This window comes from Maylandia zebra, linkage group LG8 (assembly GCF_041146795.1).
Source record: "Maylandia zebra isolate NMK-2024a linkage group LG8, Mzebra_GT3a, whole genome shotgun sequence".
NCBI lineage: Eukaryota > Metazoa > Chordata > Actinopteri > Cichliformes > Cichlidae > Maylandia > Maylandia zebra.
Window position 1 is genome coordinate 16,432,377 of NC_135174.1, and position 23,351 is coordinate 16,455,727.

The following is a 23,351-nucleotide window of genomic DNA, read 5'->3' on the forward strand; positions in this document are numbered from 1 at the left end:
GCCATGCAAATATTAAATTGGTTAAACAGACGTCGTTATTGAAGTTGGTCCCGGTGGTGGTGGTGCTGACCAAATACAGTTTGCATCTTAGCGCTGAAGCTGGAAGCGGTCCACTCTAACTGCTAGCAAGGTTTATAAATATGTCTTAGTAGAGATTAGCCCAAGGATAACCCTCTAGCATCTTCCCAGTAGAGTTCCTATTCCTCACACTGTCACATCCCGTCTGGTTTATATAAATATTTGTACTGCTGAACTTTTTGGCTGTGCAATTGACATCAAATCCTACTGAGAGCTGAGGAAGAAAAGATGGGTCAGCGCAAGAAAGAGGAGAGCAACAGGGCTGAGTGGAATTGTGCCTGACTTTCTCAAGTACACTATAGCTAAAGACTGAGAAATTCTCAGTATACTTAAATTCCACTGACCAGGTGAAACAATATCTACTCTAATAACTGTCTTATTTACACTGCACACGTTCCCAAAACAGCTGAGAGTTATAATCTCTCCGGCATGTCTTGGGTCTGTCCTGTGGCCTCCCCTTATAGGACTTGTCCAGAATATCTCATCCAGAAGGCATCCTAGTGCCCGGACCACTTCAAGTGGCTCATTTCAATGAATCCCAGAATGACCAAACTCCTCACCCTATATTTATGGGAGAACCCAGACCCACTACGGGGGAACCTTATTTTAGCCACTCGTATCCACAGTCTCATGCTACCCAAAGCACTTGGACATAGCATCTTATACTCAGTTCTCTCTTCATCACAGCAGACCAGTACAACATCCTCATTACTGCTCCAAGACACTTAAATTCCTCCACTTGGGGGAGCAACTTGTCCCTTGCCCAGAGTGGGTACCCTCCCTTTTACATATAAAACATTAGCACTCAAATTAGATGGCAGAGTCATCTTTTAAACTCTTAGTTTTAGCCTTTTGGATGCTGGAACATTGTTTTGTTTTCATTTTATTCCTGAACCCAAAGTTATTGGTTTCTGACATGGTTAGCCAGCTGTGTCCATGCACTATGTATGCACACTACAGCCAGAGATACCCATCTATTAGCACTAAGTACCACACAATTAAACGGTAGAATTCCCCTCACCATAACTGAGGGGACCTTTTGGACAGACTGTTACATAAAGTGTGATAAAAACTACCTATATCAGCGAGTACCTGTCAAGTTGATTTAATTTAAGTTAGAATAAAAACCAACGAGTTTGCACAACTGGTGTGAAAGGGCGAATTAGCTACAGAGACCGAAAAACGTTTATATAGTAGGCTGGAAACAAGTTATATTATGTTTAATACAGGAGTCTATGAGGACTGATTGGCTTGTGGGATTCAGCCTCAAGTGGCCGCCTGAGGAACTGCAGTTGTTCTGCACCATTCAGCCTAATTTTTTCAGCCCTGGAGGTTTGTGCCCATCTGTACATGTACACTTTATCCTGTCAAAGGGGATATTATTGTGAAGTGCGTAAAGCCTTCTTCAGTCATAAGATTGTGATTACAATGTGGCAACAAACTCAAGGAATGTCCATACCTGCCACCCATTGCTTCTGTCACGACCAGACATCTCGGAAATTCCACTAACGTATCAAAACCCTGTCATATGACAATCATCAGGATCCTGGGCTCTCAGTAGTTGTCACTTCACTCGACTCAAAGTTAACAAAAGTTTAATTCGGGACCTTTCCAATTCATAAAGGTCAGGGACATTGTCTTGAAATCACTGAATTTGATTGACCACTTTTCTGCTAGTGGTTTCCTGTGTGGGTTTTAAGGTCCCAACGTAGCACTGCACTGGTAGTCTGTTGGTGAGACACATGTCAGCAAGTTGTAGTTGTAGTGACAGTCACCTGGGGGCACTGTCATAAATATGTGGAATAACCGGTTGTCCCGTTAGCTAAGCCTCTACCACAGAAAAAAAACAAAAACAAAAAACTAGAAGTGATAGTATGAAAATAGAGATAACAATAAAATGAAGCCAGGGTTACAAAAACTGTCAAAAGAAGTAATTTAACTCTTCTTCCTATTTGTGCTTTGTTGATTTTTGATGTTTTCTTCCACACTTCCTCCTCTTTCCTGATGTCCTTGTTGTTGTTCAAAACAATGCTTCAGTCATTCAGTGTTTTACCACTGTCAGGCTACGTGAAGTTCTCTTTTTGTAGGACCTGCACACATACCGTATTGTGCAAAAGCCTTGAGCCACCCCGTCATTCCCTTATATTTTGCTTGGGAAATAAGAAGTAGGTGCAATGATTTATGGAAACATATGCAAACATAAATGGAAATACAGTAGATAAAGCAAAACAGAGTGAATCTGAACTCTTAGACAAGTTTTCCTGTAATTTCTTTCAGTAGTCTTCAGGAACAGTTTGCCAGCATTGTAAGGACATTGAAAGTTCTGCTTTGGATGTCGGCTGCCTCCAAAATTACTATTTTATTCATTTTAAACTGTGTCAACTTTGACATTTTTCACAGATTAAATAAAATAAAAATAAAACATCGATCTTCTTTGAAGTGAAACTAAATACCAAAAGATATAATTTAAAACTCTAAGGTGTTGTGTCTACTCATAGAAGACACAACACTGGTTCATATCTTGAGTTTTGCCTTTATGCTTGAATGATTCAGAGCAAACAAGAAAAACAGGAAAACATTTCTCTGAAAACATTTCTGTGAAAGGACTGGACCGAAAATAAGTGAAAAAGCAGTCAATGTCAAGAAGACCTTCAGAAAACCTGGAGAACTATTGCTCAAGATCACTTTAAAAGAATTACAAGACAGAAAGACTCCTCGGAGAACTGAAATACAAAGCAATGTGATTTTAGTCGGTGGTTTCTTTTTTTTTAAATTAATGTGGAAATCTTGGTGTGCTTGTTTTGGTATTTTGCCTTTAGAGTCTTGTTAAAACAGTCATTGCCCAACTGACAGCTCTAACTTTACAGATTTTATTTTATTTTTTTAAATAAACATCCCTTAATTACTTTTGAGCGAAGCAACACTCTATCGGAGGTGCAAACACCAAAAAACAAAAAAAAAAAAATTTTGACAGTGTTCACAAAAATGCAGAACAAGCCTTAATGACAGGTCTTCAACCCATCTGTCGCTTGCAAACAAGAGGGAAATTTCTCTGATAGCAGAAAAAAAAAGAGAACAAGGAAAGAAATGCGCAGCCACCAAGTAGCAGGGCAATGTCCCACGGTCTTTGATTCTGCGGGATGATTCCAGGGAACTGGCCCATGGTTAAGAGCCTCGTACACCTTGTTATTGTTTTCTTGTGATGGCAATGATCCAGGAATTGAGTTTTCTAGAAGAAAACAAAACAAGTCTGTGCAGCAAAAGCCCTCATCCACGGCACACTTCTCCACTAGTGTTGAGTAACAAGATCCCTGCAGGGACAATCCATTACCACCCCAAGACTGACAGGAGGTGTTTGGATGAATGATAATACCTCCCAATGCCACTGCAAAACACTTACTTTTGCTTGACAACAATGGAGTCTCTGTCTCTCTTTGTTTATGGTCTTTGCATGGCTCAAAGAAAAGGCAGGTAATGTGCGGCAGCACTATGCAGATGAGAGAGAGGAACTGTAAATAAAAGCAGGATGCATTGTTTGCTGGTCTCATAAACCCATATTTTATTCACAATAAAAAACAGAAGAAAAAAAATCACATGTTTAATGTGAGACATTTTTGCTATTTTACAAAAAAGAAATTTGCTCATTTTGAATTTGATTGCATCAACATGTCTCAAAAAAGTTAGAATTGAGGCAGCAAATGGCTGGACAAGTAATTGGAGCTATAAAGAAAATAGCTAGAGGAACACTTTGCAGCTAATTAGGTTAAATAGCAACAGGCCAGTAAAATCCTATATCAGACATACCTGGTAAACCTGGCAAAACATAGGACTCAAAATCAAAAAGTACCCCCCCCAAAAAGTACATTTTATCAATATAAACATTTGATGTGTTTCCTATGTTCTATGGTAAATAAGATATGGGTTCATGGGATTTGAAAAGCATTTTGCTTTTATTTAGATTCTGCTAAGCATTTCAACCTTTTCAGTGTTGGGTTTATTCCCACAGAGAAACAGGCCCCATTACAACAGCGATTAAGAGCAATGCTTTAACATGTGCCATCCTGTTCTGCGCCTGACACACAGCACATAGTACATCTTATCAAGGCATCAGGGTTTTTTTTTCCCCTGAGTTGCTCAACACCAGCTGGCTCATGATGGTCCTGGGAAGCCTGTTGTGACACAAGCCACTGAAATGCCTTACAATGGGAAAATTACAGTCAAGCCTTAAACACAGTACCCCTGGGATTCTAAAAAAAAAAAAAAAAACTTTAGTTCTATTCATAATTTCAGAAAAAAATAACAGCGACTCTTGAAATCATACATCAAACCCTTTTTGACAGATGAAAAACATGTGAATAGAATGTAATCAACTCTAAGGTCACCTTTCCATTAAAAACCAAAAAAAGGACAACATTTTGAATTTAAATATGCTTCGTGGCATGTGACAAGAACCAGACCCAATCATATGATCAAAAAAAGAAAAACATACTTCAAAGACAATCATACACACCTCCCCAGCAGTCTGCCAGTATTTGCACAGCCATGGTAGTCTGACACAGATAAACACGACTCTGGCTCCAAACTATTATGTGCCAGCTGGAGTGACATTACTGTAACAGCAGTGGGCCCTGAAGCCTTTTCATTTTTATCGCTCTCTCTCTGTCTTTTTTTTATCACTTTGTTTTCACAGGTGGTTTTGCAGAACAGGCCTCAAATGTTCACTCACTGCGCCCAGGGTTAGTTCCCCTCTGTGGAGAGTGAGCTCAACAACTCTCTGCTGACTAATTTGCCGAAACCTAAGTAAAAGAGTGAGGGGACGCATAAAACCAGCTAACTTTAACATGCAATTTGACATGTCACACTTGAACTGCCTTAAGGGGGGGAACCTATAGATGGAAAGGAGCGTTTGGAGTCGTTTTGCTCAATGAATACAGTTAAAGGGAACAAGCCGGTAGTAGGCGTATTCAAGTGCAATATTAACCAGAAAGATTTAAACTGGTGTTATAAAAAGCAACATTTTACTCACACTGAGTAAAATACGAAGCTAAATATGAAAAAGGCGATGACAGCCGATTTACAATGAGTGTTTCGACCCAATGCATGCATCATATCCTTGTGCGCAACATTTTTTTTCCATATACAAAAATGCACGACTATCAGAGATGAGCATTTCCTCAAACAGCCATTAAATGCTTCAAATTGTTCACAGGAAGTACACAGTTTGTGCTAATGCCTTCAAACATCCAGCGTGACAGCACCGGAGTTAGTTACGCCATAACAACACGGTCATTACAAAAAAGGGGGGGAAAAATAACCCCCTAACTTGTAAACATACCTGCGACCCACCATGGAGGTCTCCTTACGCGCCAGCAAACAACCACATACACGTCGAGATATTAGAGACCCTCTGTGATACAGCTGTTCAAACACTCGCTCTGTTTTGGAAAGTTTGGTGGCAGCACTAACGTTAACCTGAGCACGTAGTTCAAGCCGTCAGATAGCGTTTCACCGGCAAGAGCGAGTCCTGCACGACAGACGGCATGAAAGCAAAGTGAGCAATGAGTCAGCACTTGCCTTCTTCAGAAGACAGATAGGCTCTCCATACCACCCTTCACCGAAACTGAGGGGTCAGCACGGCGGAGTCCTGCCTGGTCAGTATGCAGAGAGAGAAAAAGCTGTGATAGCGGCTACTGGAAGCAGGTCGAGTGGCTTCAAACTTAAAATGCTATCTCTTCTCTGATTGGTTGGAACCAAACGGCGGTGCGTTCGCGTCTTTCCAGTAAACGCCCCTTTTCCTAGCTGTAATGTATAAATTATGACTGTGTGTGTGTCTGTGTGTGTACAGTAAGAAAATAAAAGTAATTATATACCAAGAAGTTAAATTTAGTAAATGCCAAAAGCTTTACATGACTACATTATGTGTATTCCTTATTGGGGCATTTCTTGTTTGTGCTGCTTGATACACCGCATTGTACCGCACTGATTAAAATAAAAACAATAATTGAGCCAGTGGCAAAGTCTATGATCTGTTAGTGAGGGACTGAAAGCTTTAACACTATTTATCGATCCATAAACTAAAAAATGGGGTGGGGTGGGGGGTATACAAACCCAACACTTTAAAAACACACTCTCCCCTCTTTCTCTTTGCGTGTCACTGTCGCTGCTTCTTATATGTTACAGATTTTGTTACACATGCAACCACATAATGCAAAGCAGGTGAGTTCTATATCTGGCACTCTGGTTGCTCATTAAGCGAAGGCCCGCTTTGATATCTTGCAGCGCACCCTGGTGTTCATTGAAAGGCACTGTAGGTACAGCATTGTGAAATAGTCATGAACCAACCCTTCATTTCTTTATATTTTGCAAGGAAAATGAGAAATAGGTGCAAAAACATGTGCAAATACACATCGTAATACAGCATCTAAGGCAAGAACTTAGTTTGAAAACTCTTAAGAGCTTGAAAATCAGAATTTGGAATGAACACCTTTATTCTAACCACACACTGAACTATCATAGGCAACTTTTCATTTGGATTGAGCACGTAAGACCTTTTGCCCCTGATTTTCAGTGCAGTTATCGTGTAATGTGCCATATCTGAGCTTTTTCTTCCTGTTTCTCTTTCTTAAGACTGGCTTCTTGACAGCCACCCTTCCACTGAGACTGAACAGCTGCAGAGCCAGATGCATCTCTCAGGTCCTGTGTCAGGTCTTTCCTGGATTTTTCCCCTCTTTCTTAAGGAAATGTAGGTTTATAAGGCCTGCAGTTTCTTCCTTTGTCCTCCATTTGTCTGGTTTATGCCAAGTTTACAGCTAACAGCGCTTTGACCTTGTTGGTGCAAAAATTGGCATTTTTCATAGATTCAACTAAAGAACTGGGAACAAATTATGTGTTTTGCAACAGGCTCCTAGTAGCAAAGTGCTTGAAGACACAATTTAAAATAAGGTATTTGCTAAGTTGTTTAGTGCAGACACAACTGTGGTTTGTCCCTTGAGTTAGGTATGTCTTTATGCTTAAATGATTCATAGGTTGGAGTTACGAGGCTTAACAAACAAACAGAAAGCAAGAACAAAAAATCCAGTTTCTTCATTCAAGGCCACCTGAGCAGTAGTTCTCAAGTAAAGGCAGAAAATATTTTAAAAAATGAGGGAATGCTTAAAACCTATGTACAATGAACAGCTTTTACACTGTACTGCATTCAGGAGAGAAAGTAAAACAAAAATTTAATATGTGTAATTTGTCTTTTTTTCATCAAACATAACAAACAGGTTACAAACAGGTTATTCTGAAGCAATACGGTCAGCTCTTGATTTCCAGAATGTCTAAGATGTAGAAAAAAACTAAACTTCCTGCTGGGTGATAGATACAGATTTATAGATTGTGAGAGCATTGTTCACTTTACAGCATTTACCTTTGGCTTCTTTGCTGACTGTTAGCCCTACAGAGAAACCCCCCCAGAAATGCTCATTAATGTTTCACTTTCACACTTCTGGAACAAATCATGCCTAGTTGAGATTTAACTTGAATGGCTTCATTCCTGTCATGGTGTACTTGGAAACTAAAAGGGAATAGCAAGAGCAGATAAGAAGACAGACTGGTTTGTGTACGTGCGTGTGTGTGTACTGTGTTTACATATCTTTGTGGGGACCAAAAATTGGAAATTTACTGTACTTGTCGGGACCAACATCCCTTATGGGGCCAAAGTCCACGTCCCCATGAGTTTGAAAGTATTTTTGAGACTCAAAATGTGGTTTTAGTGTCAGTGTTACAAATAGGTTATGGTTAGGGTAAGGATTAGGGTCAGGCATTCATTTTTTATGGTTAGGGTGTTAGGGTAAGTGGCTAGGGATATCATTATGTTAATTAGATGTCCCCAGAAAGATATGAAAACACAACTGTGTGTGTGTGTGAGTGTGACTCTAATGCCTTTGTCTTCCAATCATGTTTTTGTGCTGGTTGCACTCTAACAAGAGTCATGCCATCACAGGTTATATGAGTCTCCTCTATTAGTCAGAGGCTAATAGACTAATACAGCGACATGCCCTTCTGCGAGTGTGCGCGCGCACACACACACACACACACACACACACACACACACACACACACACACACACACACACACACAGGTGTTAGGATGTGCAGGGTCTATCTACTGAACAGCACAAATTCTCCTTTACGTCAAAAACAATTTGTCCCTGTTACTAAAAAACTGGACCCAATGAATAACTGCCATAAAAATCAGAAATGCATCTGGAAATTTAATTCAGCCTTTATTCCTCTTCTTGATTTTTTGAAAACATGTGTTTTGCAGTTTTCCCCCCCGAAACCCCAAATTCCCCTTTGCTGATACTGATGCAGTTTGACGTCCAGTCTCCTGAAAGTCCTTTCACTCGCTTCACCGCTCTGCCACTCTGCCCTCGTCCAGTAGCAGGTCAGTTTGGGAACACAAGGCCAACCTGTGAAGCACACGTCCATTATATGAATTACTGATGAGCAACAGTTATCAAGGACAGGAGACACCTACACTGAACCTCACAGGGTGGACTCGCAAACATTTTTAAGCAGTTTCTGACATTGCCATTTTATTTATTTACTTTTTATACCTGACAAGACAAAACGGGTGAAAAAACGGTAACGCTGTCAACTCATAATGTAGCAACTTGTCAAACACAAAGTATTCACATCCAGAATCATTTATTGTCTATTTTAATCTAAATGGGATTATACTTTATAAAGTAAACATCATGTTATAATAAACCTGTCTTGAAAGTTGATTTGAGGCCATGAACTAATTCAAAAAGTATACAACAAGGTGTTAAATCAAGTGAGACGTAGCATCATTTTCTCGTTGTCCTCACTATAATCTTAGTCGTCTAAAAAATGTGCATTTAAGGCATTTGCAAGCACTGGAATCCATTGGGTCCTGTTAAAAACGATGTATACCCAATGATTAAATAGCATGTGGAACAACTTTGAGCAGCAATAACCTGCAGTAGTGGTTTTCTCCACATCACCGTGGAGGACTTCTGTCCCACTTTTCTTTACAGTTGATGCACTGAACCCACAATCTGACCCAAAGCAAAACTCATCAGTGCTTTGACCCAAGATTAGACAATAAAGTGGTGGACCATTGCATGTAAATGTAAAAAATGACAGTAATGGCTCTTAACTGATTGCAACATTAATGCACTGAATACCTTGTCTGGGCTCATATTAGGACACATCCAGTTGTACAAGTAGTAATGAACACTCTGGTCAATGACACTGAACTTGAGCTTCTCCAGGAAACTCTTGTTGTCCATCACATCGATGGCAGAGAAGACGTCACAACCTTTCTGTTAGCGAGGGGATGAAAAACAATAACGTCACCATTATATGCACAAAATCAATTATACACAGCTTCATAGCTTACAGCATATGAAGTGGAGTGACACATAATGGCACATAATTCAGTTTTTAGATGATAAATGGTTATATAAAGTGGTCATAGGTGTGAATGGGAGTGTGAATTGTTAGCCCTGCAACACACTAGCAACCTATCTAGGCATTACTCCACCTTTTGCCCTACGACAGCTGGGATAGGCTCCAGCCACCACCCAACCAGAGACCAGAGACTAGGGTAACGAATATGAGGATGTACTTTGGCCTCTGTAAAGGATCCCTGGCTCCCATGCTTTATATGAACTAAGGTTTTACAGTGACACACTCACAGACTTTGCCAGGACCAGGGTGTCCTCCATTAGGTCGACCAGCTTCGTTCTAGTAGAGACAACATAAAGGAGGCGAGCTCCTCTGAGGCTTGTGTGGACCGGGTGATTCAGCACTCTCGAGGAGAAGCTATAGAAACTCACTATATCTGTCAGGGCACCATTATCACCCTGTGTGGGAGGAGAGGAGGCAAATACATTTTTAATGACTACAGCATAATATCATTTTAAATTCCCCCCAAAAAAGAACCCCAGCGAAAAAACTTTTTTTTCTTCTTCGATATAATTTAAAGTAGAGATACAGTGAGGTCAGACCTCGACCACATAGGTGTCGATCACATTCTCCCTCGGCAGCAACAGATGCTCTACATCTTGCAGGGATAAGATGGGGCTGAGGTGAAACTTGCAGAAGTTTGTCTGGAGTAGTGAATGTATCCCCGGGATATCTTCTCTGGTCATAGGGCGCAGACCTTGCACTTTTGTCACCTTGGAAATAATTCGAGCAAAGTGAATGAAAACAGGAGAAATGCTTTCGAGAAGTGCTGCAGTAGCAACATGCAGCAGTAAACTTCTGTCTCTAGATGGCGGCACAGACTAACCTCAGGTAAGCGGTTGAACTTCAGAGCTCTCTGCAGGTTCATGCTCTGTCTCAGTGCTGGGTGGTTGACCTCCATCAGCTTACGAGGATTAAGTGGGCGATGCCAAAGTCTAAAAGGATTTATTTGACAGAGACGTTCCTTCATAAATAAAACACGAAATGTAACCTAAGTGAAGCATACACAAACACCTAAATGTATAATTAGTTATTGTAGATAAAGGCGGAAGAGTCTGGCATCCATGGCAACGTGACAAAAACGTGCTGATTTTATTCCCTTTTGCACCGTGCCTTTAAATTGTGACTCAACTACGTGTGGCAGCTACTACCTGCAGGAGCTTATTGGTGTGGGCAGTACTATGCCAGTGGTGTAGACAGCCTGGCAGAGCCCCTGCTGGTTGACCCGTCTGGCGAGCTCTCGGATCAGCACTGGAGTCATTCGCTTGAGGCGGAGCTTCTTATGAACACACAGGAATTTGACCTGTACCACCCGCCTCTCCCTGCAGAAACATTTTGAGTCCCAGCTTTGAGATGTTCACGAGGAAATTGCCACGGTTACGTGCTCTGAATGCGGACATCACTCATCAGACTTCACACAAACACACATCTTTGCATATATTTATGAGCTACTCACATCTCATAAATGCGAACATCTGCAGGAACAGCAGCGATGAAGCCGACTAACTTCTTATTGGCGTCTACTCTCACACCGCAGTGCCAGTGAGCCACCCAGTTAGGAGGCTGTAGAGCCCTTAAGGGAAAACAAATAATGCTGTTTGCAGCACAACACTCATTTCATATAGACATAGTTCACAACACCCTGAAAAAAAAAGAAAGAACTCAGCATGATGTGAATTCAGAGGCTGAATGAATGCAGCAGTTTTTTCAACCTCAGGGCCAAACACTTGTGCCAATTCCTGGAAAGATAGCGCTAATTATTCATTTCAAAGTAAATGTTATTATATTTAGTAGCCCCGAAGGTACTGCTTTATGGAGATCACTGCCAAAAAAAAACCCAAACAAAAAAACCAAAACAGCAGTGACGACATTAAAGCAGAGGCTTGTTAAAGATATGATGTGTTAGGTCAGGTTGGGGAAAAAATGTCCTTTAAAGACATTTAGTGTTTTAATTCGGTGTAATGCAGAGGCTGAAAGCAAAGCACTGTGATTACACAGAGCAGAGTCCAGCTGTGAATCTGTAAAAATCTATGAAGTATGCCTGAGCCGTATGTGTGTGTATGTCTGTGTGTTTCTCTATTAGATAAGAGGTTTTAAAAGGTATTAATGCTAAAAAGTAGACATCAAAAGGCACTACATCTTTTCGGAGCTTACCACTGCAGATATTCCAGAGAGAAGTCAAATCTGGTCGTGTTATCATCTTCTTCCATGTAGTTCTCATTTAGCAGACTGCATAGTTCTCTCAACTGAAATGATGGAAAACCGCTGAATTGGATTCATTTTATTTTAAATAGCATTTGATTTTTCTGAGCCATACACTAAGAAGTTGGTCCTTTACTTCTGAAATGCTAGCAAAAGACTGCCATATATTTTCTGTTATTGCATACAACAACCTACAATAAATAACTTACCACTGGAGGGCTGCTCGGGTCCAGAGTGTCCCAGGAGAAGCCCTGAGGTAGTGAGTAGGGCTCCTTCCGGATACTTGCCTCACCCTCTACTATTGGGCCATGAGTTGTAATGCTGTCACCTGAGGGCAGAGAAATAGACATGACTGCATCGAATGACATTCAGATAACACTATTCTCAGTACAAGTGAATGAAGGAGTGATGTACAAATGCACTTTTTATACTATCTACTATAAACTTACAATATATTCTCAAAAGGTCAACACAAAGTCAGTGTTTCAGGACTTCTTATCATATGTAAAAGCAAAAGGAAGGTCAGCTGAGCATAAAATTTTATATATATATATATATATATATATATATATATATATATATATATATATATATATATATATATATATATATATATATATATACACATAATGAGAATGCAGTATCATACAGATGCCAGAAACAGTGGAAGAAAAGAAAAAACACTGTTTTCCAGAAGAGGTCCTGTATCTTGCCGACTAACAATCCACATGTGTAGCTGTGATACGTTTTGCTGTAAAATGTAAGAATGCACCAATACAGTCCAAAACTACTTCTTTCTCTGTATACAGACTTTAGTAAGCAGCCAGTCCAGGCTGTATGTAAAAGATAGACTTAGCCCCCCCCCCCCCCCCCCATATTGGTTAGCAAAACCCCATCATGCAACCTTGCTTATGGCTCCCTCCATCTTTGTTTCAAATCCAGACCTCATGAGTGAAGGGTGGAACTTACTGAAAACCCCAAGGACACTGCACACTAATGCTGTAGTGAGTGTGAGTGAACCGAAAGGAATTAAACCAGTATTACAATCAGATGTCACAACCACTGCACAGTTTACTGTGCTGGGCTAGAAACCATTAGCAAGGCTTCCTTCTGTATAGCCAGTTTCATTTACTTATAGCTCTGTTTTTGACTCAGCTATGGGCCATAATTTGAAAAATCAACATTTCAGTCTATTCAGTAAGGATTGAAACTACAAGTGTGACTGTGAACTCAACAGAAGACAGTCACTATACTTTCATGTACATGGAATTATTGTTTTCCTATTGACTCCTTTGTAACTGGAGTTATTTTTGCAACCACGGGAGTTTCCTGTTGGTGAACAAGACTCTGACTCCACTAAGTCCTTAATTGTATATAGCCAGTTATCTTACAGATTAGCATAGAAACTGGACACAGAAACAAGTAACCTAATCATATTGGGATAGCTAAAGCTCCATAATTACCTTGACTATTAAACCGCCTTTCTTATAATGCCTTGTTTGTCTAGTCTGCTAAAATCAAAGTTTATAAAGATTTTACTATCTTTGGACACTTGGACAAGCTTGTTTAAATTTTCTATTTGTGCTAAGCTAAGCTAACCCACAGCTGCCAGAATTATAGCTGACAGACGAAAGAAAAAGTTTAGTGTTTTTATTGGTGCTTTCTTAGGTAGACTTTTTCTAAAAGACGGATTACCCAGTTTAGGGACAGGTTGCGTGTCCCAAAAGCAGTAGGTGTGTTTTTTGGCCTGCTGCAGGGTCTTTGGCAGACCTGGCTCCAAGGAGAAGAGGTGAAGGGCTCTCTGGATCTCCTGCTGCTTGTTCTCTGGCAAAGCATCCAGCTAGTACAGAACAGGACATTGAAAGGACAGGTCATTGTGCAAATATCCCACCTAAGAAAGTAAAAGTTTGACCGTCAAAAAGAAAGAAAAATCAGCTACAGCTAGAATACAAATGCACTGAAAACGAAATGTTTCCAGCAGCCAAATATTCATAGTCCACAAACAAAACATATTGAATATCACAGTCAACCATGCACAAAAAAACAAACCATGGCGAATGGGTCTCTTGGCCCCTGTGGTCTCCAGGCATCGTCCCCCTTTTTCTTCTTTTTGCTCTTCTTAAAGCTACTATTCTTGTCATCTGGCAGCTTCTCATCACTGAAAGACATTTTTAATGCCCTAAAGTTCCCGTATATTCCTCTGTACTCAATACTGAAACTTTAGATGTTCAGTTAATGGAAAACAGAATTTATTGCTGTACTTACTACTTTGACTCAGCCATTGTAAGCAAGTGTGACTCCCTTAAGCTGAGGGTGACTGGTGGTGTTTTGTGGTTTTTTCATCTCTTATCTCTGCAAGCAGTGAGGGGAGGAGGGCGGACGCCTCAGTTACCCAACCCAGCTCCCACCCAGTGGATAGATAACCGAGAACAATACGGACAATTACGTATGACTTCTCACGGTCTTCATATGTCAGACTGCTGCTAAATAGAGTCCTCTGGTAGATTAAAGCTTACAGCAGCTTGATCCAGGTAGAGGTTTTAATTGGTTGGGGCTGTCTAATTGCAGAGTTCCCATACAGGCGCCCTTTTAAAATTCAGCACTTTTCCAGAACTTTATATCTCCTGTGGACTTGACAATCTTTGTGCTTTTTCAGCACAATGTAAGAAAACACGGCTAATTTGACCATATAATCTCACTGAGGATTTTTCTGCACACAAGCAAATGATAGCGATTGAATTCAAATATTACCAAAATATTAAAGTAACATCAGTTTACAGTTTAAAGTACTAGGGAGTAATAAGAGCTCAGTGTGGCTGAAATACATTCACTTGCCAATTAATTAGGTACACCTGTTGGACTGCTTGTAACTCAAATGTCTATCAGCCAATCAAATGGATGCAACTTAGTGCATCTAGGCCTGCAAGCATGATCTCAATGACCTGTTGAAGTCTAAACTGAGCACCAGCATGGGGAAGAAAGGTCGTTGACGTGAATAACTAGTGAGCGGCAGTTCTTTTGTTGATGCCGGAGGTCCAGACCAGACTCCTTTGCGCTGATAGGAAGGCAGCAGTTACTCAAATAACCACTTGTTACAACCAAGGTCTGCAGAAGATTGTCTTTGTATGCACAGCATATCCAACCTTGATGCAGATGAGCTGCAGCAGCAAAAGAGCAGATGTCTTGTTTATCAGAATAAAAAATGTCCTTAAATGAAAGGAAGTGTTGTGGTAAGGAATGTTATTGTTGTTGTTACTGAGTTTTCACCTTATAAGAAAAAGTGCCTTGAGGCATCTGTTGTTGTGATTTGGCGCTCTGTAAATAAAACTGAATTCAATGAAACTGAATAAAACCCAAATCCCGGCATAGGAACAGTTTCTGGGATGAATAAGCAAACTTTTATATAATCATCCATGCAGCCTATTGATCCGGGCTGACAGAACAATTTCCAATAATAATAATATCACAATATCTACAGATTTATTTTAATTAATAAGTAATTTTTTTAAGGCTATCGTCAGATTCATCTAGAACTCTGTGTTTTTCCGTAGCCAACACAAGACTTCACAGGTATATTTATAATATTATCCTACTATGTGTATTATTGACACATCATTGATATTTAGAAATTTAGAAATACCACAATGTTCATCAACACACACATCAAGAGATCTGTGCTCTGCATATAAGATCAGCAGAGAACAAAATATTAAGGTACCGATTGTTCTAATGCAGGAAAGACGGAGAGCTATTCCTTTTTTCTTTGAAGAGAAGGGAAGTCTTAATTGTTTTGTAAGAGAGCAGAAAAAGGGGTTTGTAACTTCAAAAAAGATTAATCTAATATGTCATTCTTACACTTGAGTTTTTTTTAAATAAATAAAAGATCAAATAGTTACATAAAATTATGGCTTTTGTTCATGTCATAGTGCATGAACAATGCAGTCCATCAGCAGCTGCAGACTTCTCAAAGAGCTGTTATACTCTTTATTATGCAGCTCTGTATGTGAAAACACAGAGTGGCTGGAATAACATTTTGCTATGCCTGGAAAGTATTAATAATTTGGGGACAACTTGCTTTTTTATTGAATAAAATACAAAGCTCAGAACTTCTCCCCCGCTACAGTAATTTTGGCAAAATCCCTTAAGGGGAATAACAATTTGTTGACTGTAAAATGTGTTATGACACAAATATTTGTGCTCTCTGGTCTTAAGTTTAGGCGTTTTCTTTTTGTTTCATAAGCGCTGATCTCCAGTTAGATTCAAACTAATCAGCTGCTTTTGGCCATGCTTTCTCCCTGCTGCCACTTTTGCTAATAATAATGATAATTCTGACATCTCTTGCATTGTGCATGACAAATATTCTCTTCCGTTATACCCCAGGGGAGGTTTATTGCGGTCCCTGAGGAGTCTGTTGCATACTTTCTTGGATTCGTCTCCGGAGTACTGAGCTCAATTCATCTGCATACCGATTTGTGCTATAAATGGTCCACTCCGCTTTGATCCGAGTGTTTTTTAACCAAAATATACATGTAAAATAGATGCAGCCTGCATCTTTTATTTATTTTATTTTTTTAAATGTGCACCCTGGAGCTATTTTTGTCTATACTTCTTGGTTCTGCTGTGTTATTATCCTGCCACTCAAAGCTAAATGCCAACAGAAGGATGCTCGTAACACCTGTCATCTTTCAGGGTGAGGCAGTGGAGTTACCTCAGACAAAACTTCTGATGTGACAACAAAGAGACAGCGGGCAAGAGTGGGCACTGGAGCGTTCTCATCTTGAGTTTCAGGTGCTTTAACATAATGTAACAATTACAAATTACTCAAGGCCACTGCACTGCAGCTGCAAAACATGGTAGAGACAGCCGGTGGTAACTGGTGGCACAGCTAGCTCAGCTGCGCAACCTGAAGGCGCCAGTGGAACGGGAGGAAGACGAGCTGATGACATTTCCAACTGCTAGCCACACAATGAATTTCTAGTGAGCTGAAACAGCTTTTTAATAAATTTTATATTCATGTTCATCTTCATACTAGCATACTTTTTTCTAGTTCAATCCCATTTCTCTTATAAAGCTGAAGTTTCCCCCAGAAGACATTAAAATTTAATCTTCTAACGGAGTCGTAGTCCTATCTGAAGGAGTCTGAAGGGGTACACCCACACGTGGAAAACAATTTACCAGTTATGACAAGAATAGGTAAAGCTCGATGAACTAATAAATTGAATGTGTCTGTGATGATTTCTGTCATAAACTGACATCAGATGCATTTGCCGGTACATTTGCCAGTACAGTTTCTTGCTCAAGATGATAGTGTTCAAAATCAGCATGTGCCTGGTGACCATCGAGTGCTATTATGAAGCCAGCATGAAAAGGATAAGATTTGCAGTTAGATAAAACTGGAATCTTCAGCCCCACACCATCATATTCATGAAAGGGAATATTAGGAAACAACTGATGAGGAGGCCAAGCTCCTGTGAGGCAGACCTGTTACAGTCTGTGGTGTTTCTTTATCTGTTTCATTTTCTGTGTTTTTACTGCGTCTGGTAAGACAACAGCAAAATAAATCTCTTCATTGTCACTGATTGCGATTGATCTAATTAAATTTTGCCCATGTTTGTTTGGGGTTTTTATGTTTGGTATGATGAAAGTACAGAGTAACATTTTTTGTTTTGGCAGTTTGGCTGAAAAGTAAGACAGGCCAAGTTTCCCAGTTTAGGCTACATACACCCCATTTATCCTGCGGTCCTTGCAGTAAGGTGGTCAGTGCCAGCTGTAGCTGTAACTCTTGACCTAAATGGTGGACACCCAAGCTAAATGGAGTCATAAATCTGCGGAAGGAGTCATATCAAGCTTAGCTAACTTGCAGAAAACGGCCTTGGAGCAATTCTGACAAACTGACATGTGACTCTGGAAGGGGAACCAATGCTCTGCTCACACGTGTACTGCAGGGAGGTGCTGTTGAATCCCGAGAATGAAGGTTTAAGTACTTTGAGAATCCACTGGTGTGCCTTCTTAATGGAAGCACATTCTGGGGACAAAGGAGACGACAACGTCAGTGGTCGGTGAGGTTGCGGGCTCCTGGGTTGGACGAGATCTGTTTGAGGATCTGCTGTGGGGCTGTTGTGGTTGAGATATCTTTTCAACAGCGAGGAGGTCTGGAGGTTAAGCTATTGAAGAGGAGAGCGAGTCTGTTAGTTGAGCCTCGGATACTCAGAGTTTTCCATCCTGGTGATGGAACAGCATACCAGCTCTTTATCCTCTCAAGGATATCTGAGTTTGCCCAGGCAGTCTACATGTGTTTAGTGGACCAAGAGAAGAGCTGCTCGTTTGTCAGATCTGTTGCTGGTGGGTGTTGGACTCTGCCAGCGCTGTCATTTGTCACCAATTCTGTGAATAATTTTTATGAAAAGAATTTCTATCTGCTGCGAAGTGGTGAAAGGAACCAATTGAGGTGGGTTGGCCATCTGCATACGATAACTCCTTGACACCTCCTAGGTAATAAAATTGTGTATACCCTAATGGGGGGAGACCCAGGACATTGTTGAAAGATTATGTCTATTGATTGGCTTGGAATACCTTGGTGTTTCCACAAAGGAGCAGAAGAGGAACTGATGGTCCAGCAGGAGTAGCATATTCTCAGTCTGCTGGTCATCTTGAATTAGCCCGTCTAAATGCAGAGAGCTCTGTTGTCAGATAGAGACAGTATACAAAGTTGGTGTTACAACCGATCAGTGGGTAGTCTTGTTGTTGTTGGTCTGTCACCCAGCAGAATTATAACATTCAAAGAGCTGAATTGAAACTGAGCATTAATAACAATGAAGACTGATCACTGCAGCCACTGTCAGTGCTTTTCAAATTGTATTTTCTGATCTTTGAATTTTTTTTCTCTGTGAACTTGACAACCAATCAGAATTCTGCAGATAGACAGTCAGGATTTTGAAAGACTCCACAGGAGTGTGTCTGCAGCAGGTGCACATTTGCAGAACCATAAATTACACTTAAAAAGATGGCCAGGTGAAAGGGAGGTCTGATATCGCTGCTTAGACTGTTGCCCCCATGACCCGAACACAGACGAGCAGCAGAAAACAGGTGGAATTCTCCAGACATAGAATGGCAGACCTGGTCAAACATGACTGGGAAGGCATTCTGTTTCTAGTATTAAGTATCAAATTTTACAGAATGACTCCATGTTTCTAGTTTTGCAATTAATTCTTGCATCACAATCCCAGAGATAAAAATCAAAAGCTTTATATTTACACTCTCTAGATGGCGCAAAAACACCTGCAGCCCATTACAACTGATAATAAACACAATGCAAGAGCAGGAAGGTTTTGCTTTCTACTCGGGGGATACGAAGATAACCTGCCAAAGGGGTATGTTTGACGTGTGTGTGTGTCTCTGAGTTTGACATTGTAGGTGTTGGTACCTGCTGTACACACACACACACACACACGCACACACACACACACACACACACACACACACACACACACACACACACACACACACACACACACACACACACACACACACACACACAAAGTCAGAACCATTACTAATCTGTAAATAGATCTGTATTGCTGTGATCTCTCTGCCGAACAAGATCCTCTTCTCTTTGCCTCGCTTTCTCTTCTTCTTCCCCATCTCCCTCGTCTGTCTCAGACTCTGTAACTCTGTTGTTTGCAAGTCTGGATGAATGAGCAACAATCTCAGCGTCTCCCTTTCTCTCTGCTGACTCTTGTCTTTCAGTTTCTCTGACTCACTGTCGCTCAGATTTATTTTTCAGCTTGTTGTTCTGCCCTCGTCTTATTCTCTCTCCCTCTCGCTTATGCATTTCTTTATCTCAGCTCAATTTTTTTTGTCAGCCGCGGCTGTCAAATGAATCATCACGATCTCCAGATATATCTGAGATATTTCTAAAAAAGTGCACAGGAGTAATTACTCCATTAAACATCTGTTTATCTTTATTTCTGCATTCAGCCTAAATAATAACTGGACTGGCTTATCTTTGCTTTCTTATTTGTTCATTTGCCACTTTATTTCTTTCTCTCTTTCCCATATGTGGTTCCCCCATTGTCATTTTGACAAGATAAAGATACAGACGTGAAATTAATAGAAATTATTGGGATTATTTTTAGACTTATTTGGACAAGAAAACATTTGATCCTCTTTGAAACAGTGCCTGTAGATAAAGGTGGGAGGTGGTAATTATCTTTAAACAAAAATATCAATAGATGAAAAGCAAGTACACTCTCAAACTCAGATGGTACTGCCTCCTTAAGGAAAAACGAATTGTTGTAAGCGTTTGGCATAATTGCCTCTGATATCGGCTCACAGATATTTTTCATTATTTTTTCCCATTCCAAAGTTCACAGTCATCAGTGGTGTTTAAAGGTTTTCTTGCATGCACTTTTTAAAGATGTCTGTTTAGTTATTTCACTTAACTGCACCAATCTATTGTCATAATAACACCCCATCACAGATTTCTTGACTTTAATCTCAGGAATGCTTTTTTTCCTTAAAATTTATTAGAATATTTCTTATAATATCACCCTTCTTCCTCAGCTCTGTAATTATTGTAATTTTTTTTAACTAAATATGTCTTTAATTCTGTGTTTTAACTCCACAGCCTTCTCTTTCTTCTTTCTGCTTTGTATTTAGTGTCATCATTCTGTTGAACACTCCACTTCCATTTCAGATTCAACTTTTGGACAGATGGCCACACATTACCTTCAAATACTCTTTGATATGATGCAGAATAGAATATTTATAGTTGAATCAAGGACCGCAAGCTGCTGAGTCTCCAAGGCAGTAAAGTAGCTCCAAACATTTCCACCACCAAGCTTTACACCTGGTATGAGGTTTGGATATTCCCCTCACAATAAAAGCTAGTATTCACAAAAATGAGTGGAAAATTTTGCTACGGATGCCCAATCCTGTTATGTTGGGCTGTGCAGCAAAGTGTAAGTAGTTCAAATTATACATTTATCCCTTGATTAATGCTACAAATTGATCTTGAGATGTTACTGGTATGTCAGATTTTCTTGTTAATATCATGTGATCAGCTGTCAAACAGTTTTTTGAAACATTTGTCTGAAATTCCTTATACAAAGTTCCTGACACAGCATATAGGGCCGTGTCACTTAAGGAATGACATGGCCATTGTTAGGAGGTACTACTTGGTTTGGGATAGGTAAATGTCAAGGTCTGGAGTCAAAATATATCCTTTAAAAAGGTTAAATAGTGTTAAAAAGTTCAGTTTTCCAAATTTCCAGGGAGTTTCTCTCAACTCCCTGGTGTGTCCTCCAGGTGACTGAGGTCACCCTGCAAAGATGACATTTCCTGCTGTTTTTTACGGTATTATGGTTGTACTTTTTCATACTGCCACTGATGGGGCATCAAACCAGTTTGTCAACCAGTACCTAAAATGGCCTTAAGTTGCCCAATTGTTTTAATATTTCACAAATATCATCAAACAGTGCAACACATCTTTTTGCAGGATGGTTCCTCAATAGTTGAGTTTGCCTAATTGGTAACAGTAAAACATTTGCATTGTGGCAGTAGTATAGTGTCTGGTTATACAATACAAGTCTGGCTTTCAAGGAGACAGACTTTCTTGTAATTTTTTTTCAAGTCATCTTGAGCAGTTGTTTTCCAGGCTTTCTGAATGCCTTTCAAAGTTTTTCTACATTGTGTTTTCATTCATTTTCAGTACCTGACAAGCAGAGTGTTGCAAAAACACAGAACTTGTTCCAATTTCTTTTTTTGAATCTATGAAAAATGCCAAAGTTAACACAGTTTGACAAGCATGAAATAGTATTTTGCCCCAAGAAGGTGATTCCTAAAGAGCTATTAGCTGAAAACCTGGCATATCTTAGCATGGACTGGATAAGTGGCAGACAAAGGAAGAAATGGCAGACATAAACCCTCACCCAAAACCCAATTCAAAGCAGCAAAGTCAGAAATAAATAAGAAAAATAGGAAAATGACCTGACTTAGGACCTGAGAGACACATCTGGCATTTCAGCTGATCCATCTTCTGTTTACTGAAGCCTCATCAGGAATGGTCTGAGTGGAAGGGTGGCTGTCATGAAGCCATTCTTAAGGAATGGAAACAATAAGAAAAAGCTGAGATATGCTACATCAGGCTGAAATATGCCAAAAGAACTGAACTAAAAGTCATATGTAGCGATGAATCCAAATTTGAAATTGTCGTCGTTATGTATGGAGAAGGTCAGGAGAGAGGTAGAGCAGTGAGTGTCGGCAGTGGAGACTCACGGTCTGGCGCTGCATTTGAGCCAGTGTTGTTGGGGATGTTGTCAAAATTGAATAATTACAATTGCATAAAAGTAACACCAGATCTGAAGTACTATTGGTTCATCTTTACAGAGAACAGAACAAAACACAGCCAACATCCAAAGAAGAGCTTTGAATGTCCTTCAAGAAGCCTGGAGAACTATTCCTGAAGACTACTCACAAAAATTACAAGAAACCTTGCCTAAGGCTGTGCTGAAGAATGAAGTTGTTCATACCAAATATTCACTTTCAAGTTCGTCAGAGTTGTACAAACTCTGTTTTTGCCTAATCGACTGTATTTCCAGATATATTTGCAGATTTTTCATTAAACCAAGGCAACTATTTCACATTTTTCTAACAAAATATAAAGAAATGAGTGATTGTTCAAGAGTTTTGCACAAAATCTGAAAGTTCAAACTTTTTATGGGGTTAGCCATTGAACCAAACTTCTTGGTCAAATTTTCTCATTAAACTCGAGAAGGCAGAGGTTGTTTCTTTCCTGTCAGTGTGAAATTACTACCAGCCCAATTTTGGCTCCAAAACAGCAGCTTTTCATCAAGGAGTCCATGACGCGTCTCTCATGTTGCCAACAACTCCGAAAATGAAAAGCTTGTTTTGCACTGATTGGAGTGTCCTCCCTCGTAAGTCAGGCAATCAAAGGCATTGGTATTGTTATTTGGCCATGTTGCCACACTTGATGAAAGAACTGGACAAAAGTATCTGCATTCAAAATCAGCTCTGAGCTCAGTATCGTTGGCTTTCTCTTTCTTTGTGCAACTTTCATTATTAAAGTCAGTCAGGAGAGTTCATGGCAGGAGAGTTGGGGATCTTTTCTGGGGGTGTTTCTCCAACTTACAAGTTGATGAGTAAAAGTAACTAAAAGTGACAAGAAATGTTGAGTGTCTTGTTCAAGGGCATGGCAGATAATTGAGAAAATCCCCATGGTCTGAGATTGAAATGTTGATTTTCCAATAATGACTATTATTACTATTGGCAACCTTCACCTCGCCTTTTCTTTCTGTATCACTCTGCAATCCCATTATCTATTCTGGCAAAGAAATGAAACAGAAAATGGAGCAAAACCACACATCACCTGTCTGGGTCTGCACCTTTCTAAAATTTATTTGAGTACACCCAGAATCTCCCCATCCCCCAAAAAAACATTTACTATAAAGACTACTGCAGGTATTTTTCTGTTATGATGATAATGATGTCATTAAAAACCATCTGTACTACTTTGTGTGTGTCCATAAGACCATGGATTGCATTTTCAAGCAAAAACATCACAGTTTAAGATTAAA

General features: G+C 40.0%; 2 protein-coding genes across 4 annotated transcripts in view; both read right to left on the bottom strand.

The window, feature by feature from the left end:
• The window catches only part of svild (supervillin d), a 48,790-nt gene extending 43,007 nt beyond the window's left edge, over positions 1-5,783 (bottom strand). For 2 of the 3 annotated variants that reach the window (XM_076887495.1, XM_076887497.1), the window contains exon 1: positions 5,653-5,783. The gene's annotated coding sequence lies outside the window, so the exon portion shown is untranslated. The other variant, XM_004567522.6, reaches the window with a different exon arrangement.
• A 1,520-nt stretch (positions 5,784-7,303) lies between these two features.
• On the bottom strand, positions 7,304-14,543 carry LOC101481506 (glycylpeptide N-tetradecanoyltransferase 2-like). Its single transcript, XM_004567521.5, has 12 exons — positions 14,023-14,543; positions 13,807-13,915; positions 13,453-13,597; positions 11,967-12,085; positions 11,710-11,801; positions 11,012-11,128; positions 10,707-10,877; positions 10,382-10,490; positions 10,098-10,268; positions 9,786-9,953; positions 9,273-9,410; positions 7,304-8,531 (listed from the first exon to the last, which is right to left on the bottom strand). Exons 1-12 carry the CDS (start codon positions 14,037-14,039, stop codon positions 8,508-8,510), a joined length of 1,380 nt encoding a protein of 459 aa, XP_004567578.2. The 5' UTR covers positions 14,040-14,543; the 3' UTR covers positions 7,304-8,507.
• Positions 14,544-23,351: the final 8,808 nt, after the last annotated feature.

Bases quoted from the DNA above. Each gene is read 5' to 3' on its own strand.
- LOC101481506 (XM_004567521.5), bottom strand. The intron at 12,086-13,452 runs GTAATCCGTCTT...CTCTGCCCTCAG, and splicing joins GCAACCTGTCCCTAAACTGG to GTGACAGCATTACAACTCAT. The intron at 11,129-11,709 runs GTAAGCTCCGAA...TTTTCCCTTAAG, and splicing joins TCTCTGGAATATCTGCAGTG to GGCTCTACAGCCTCCTAACT.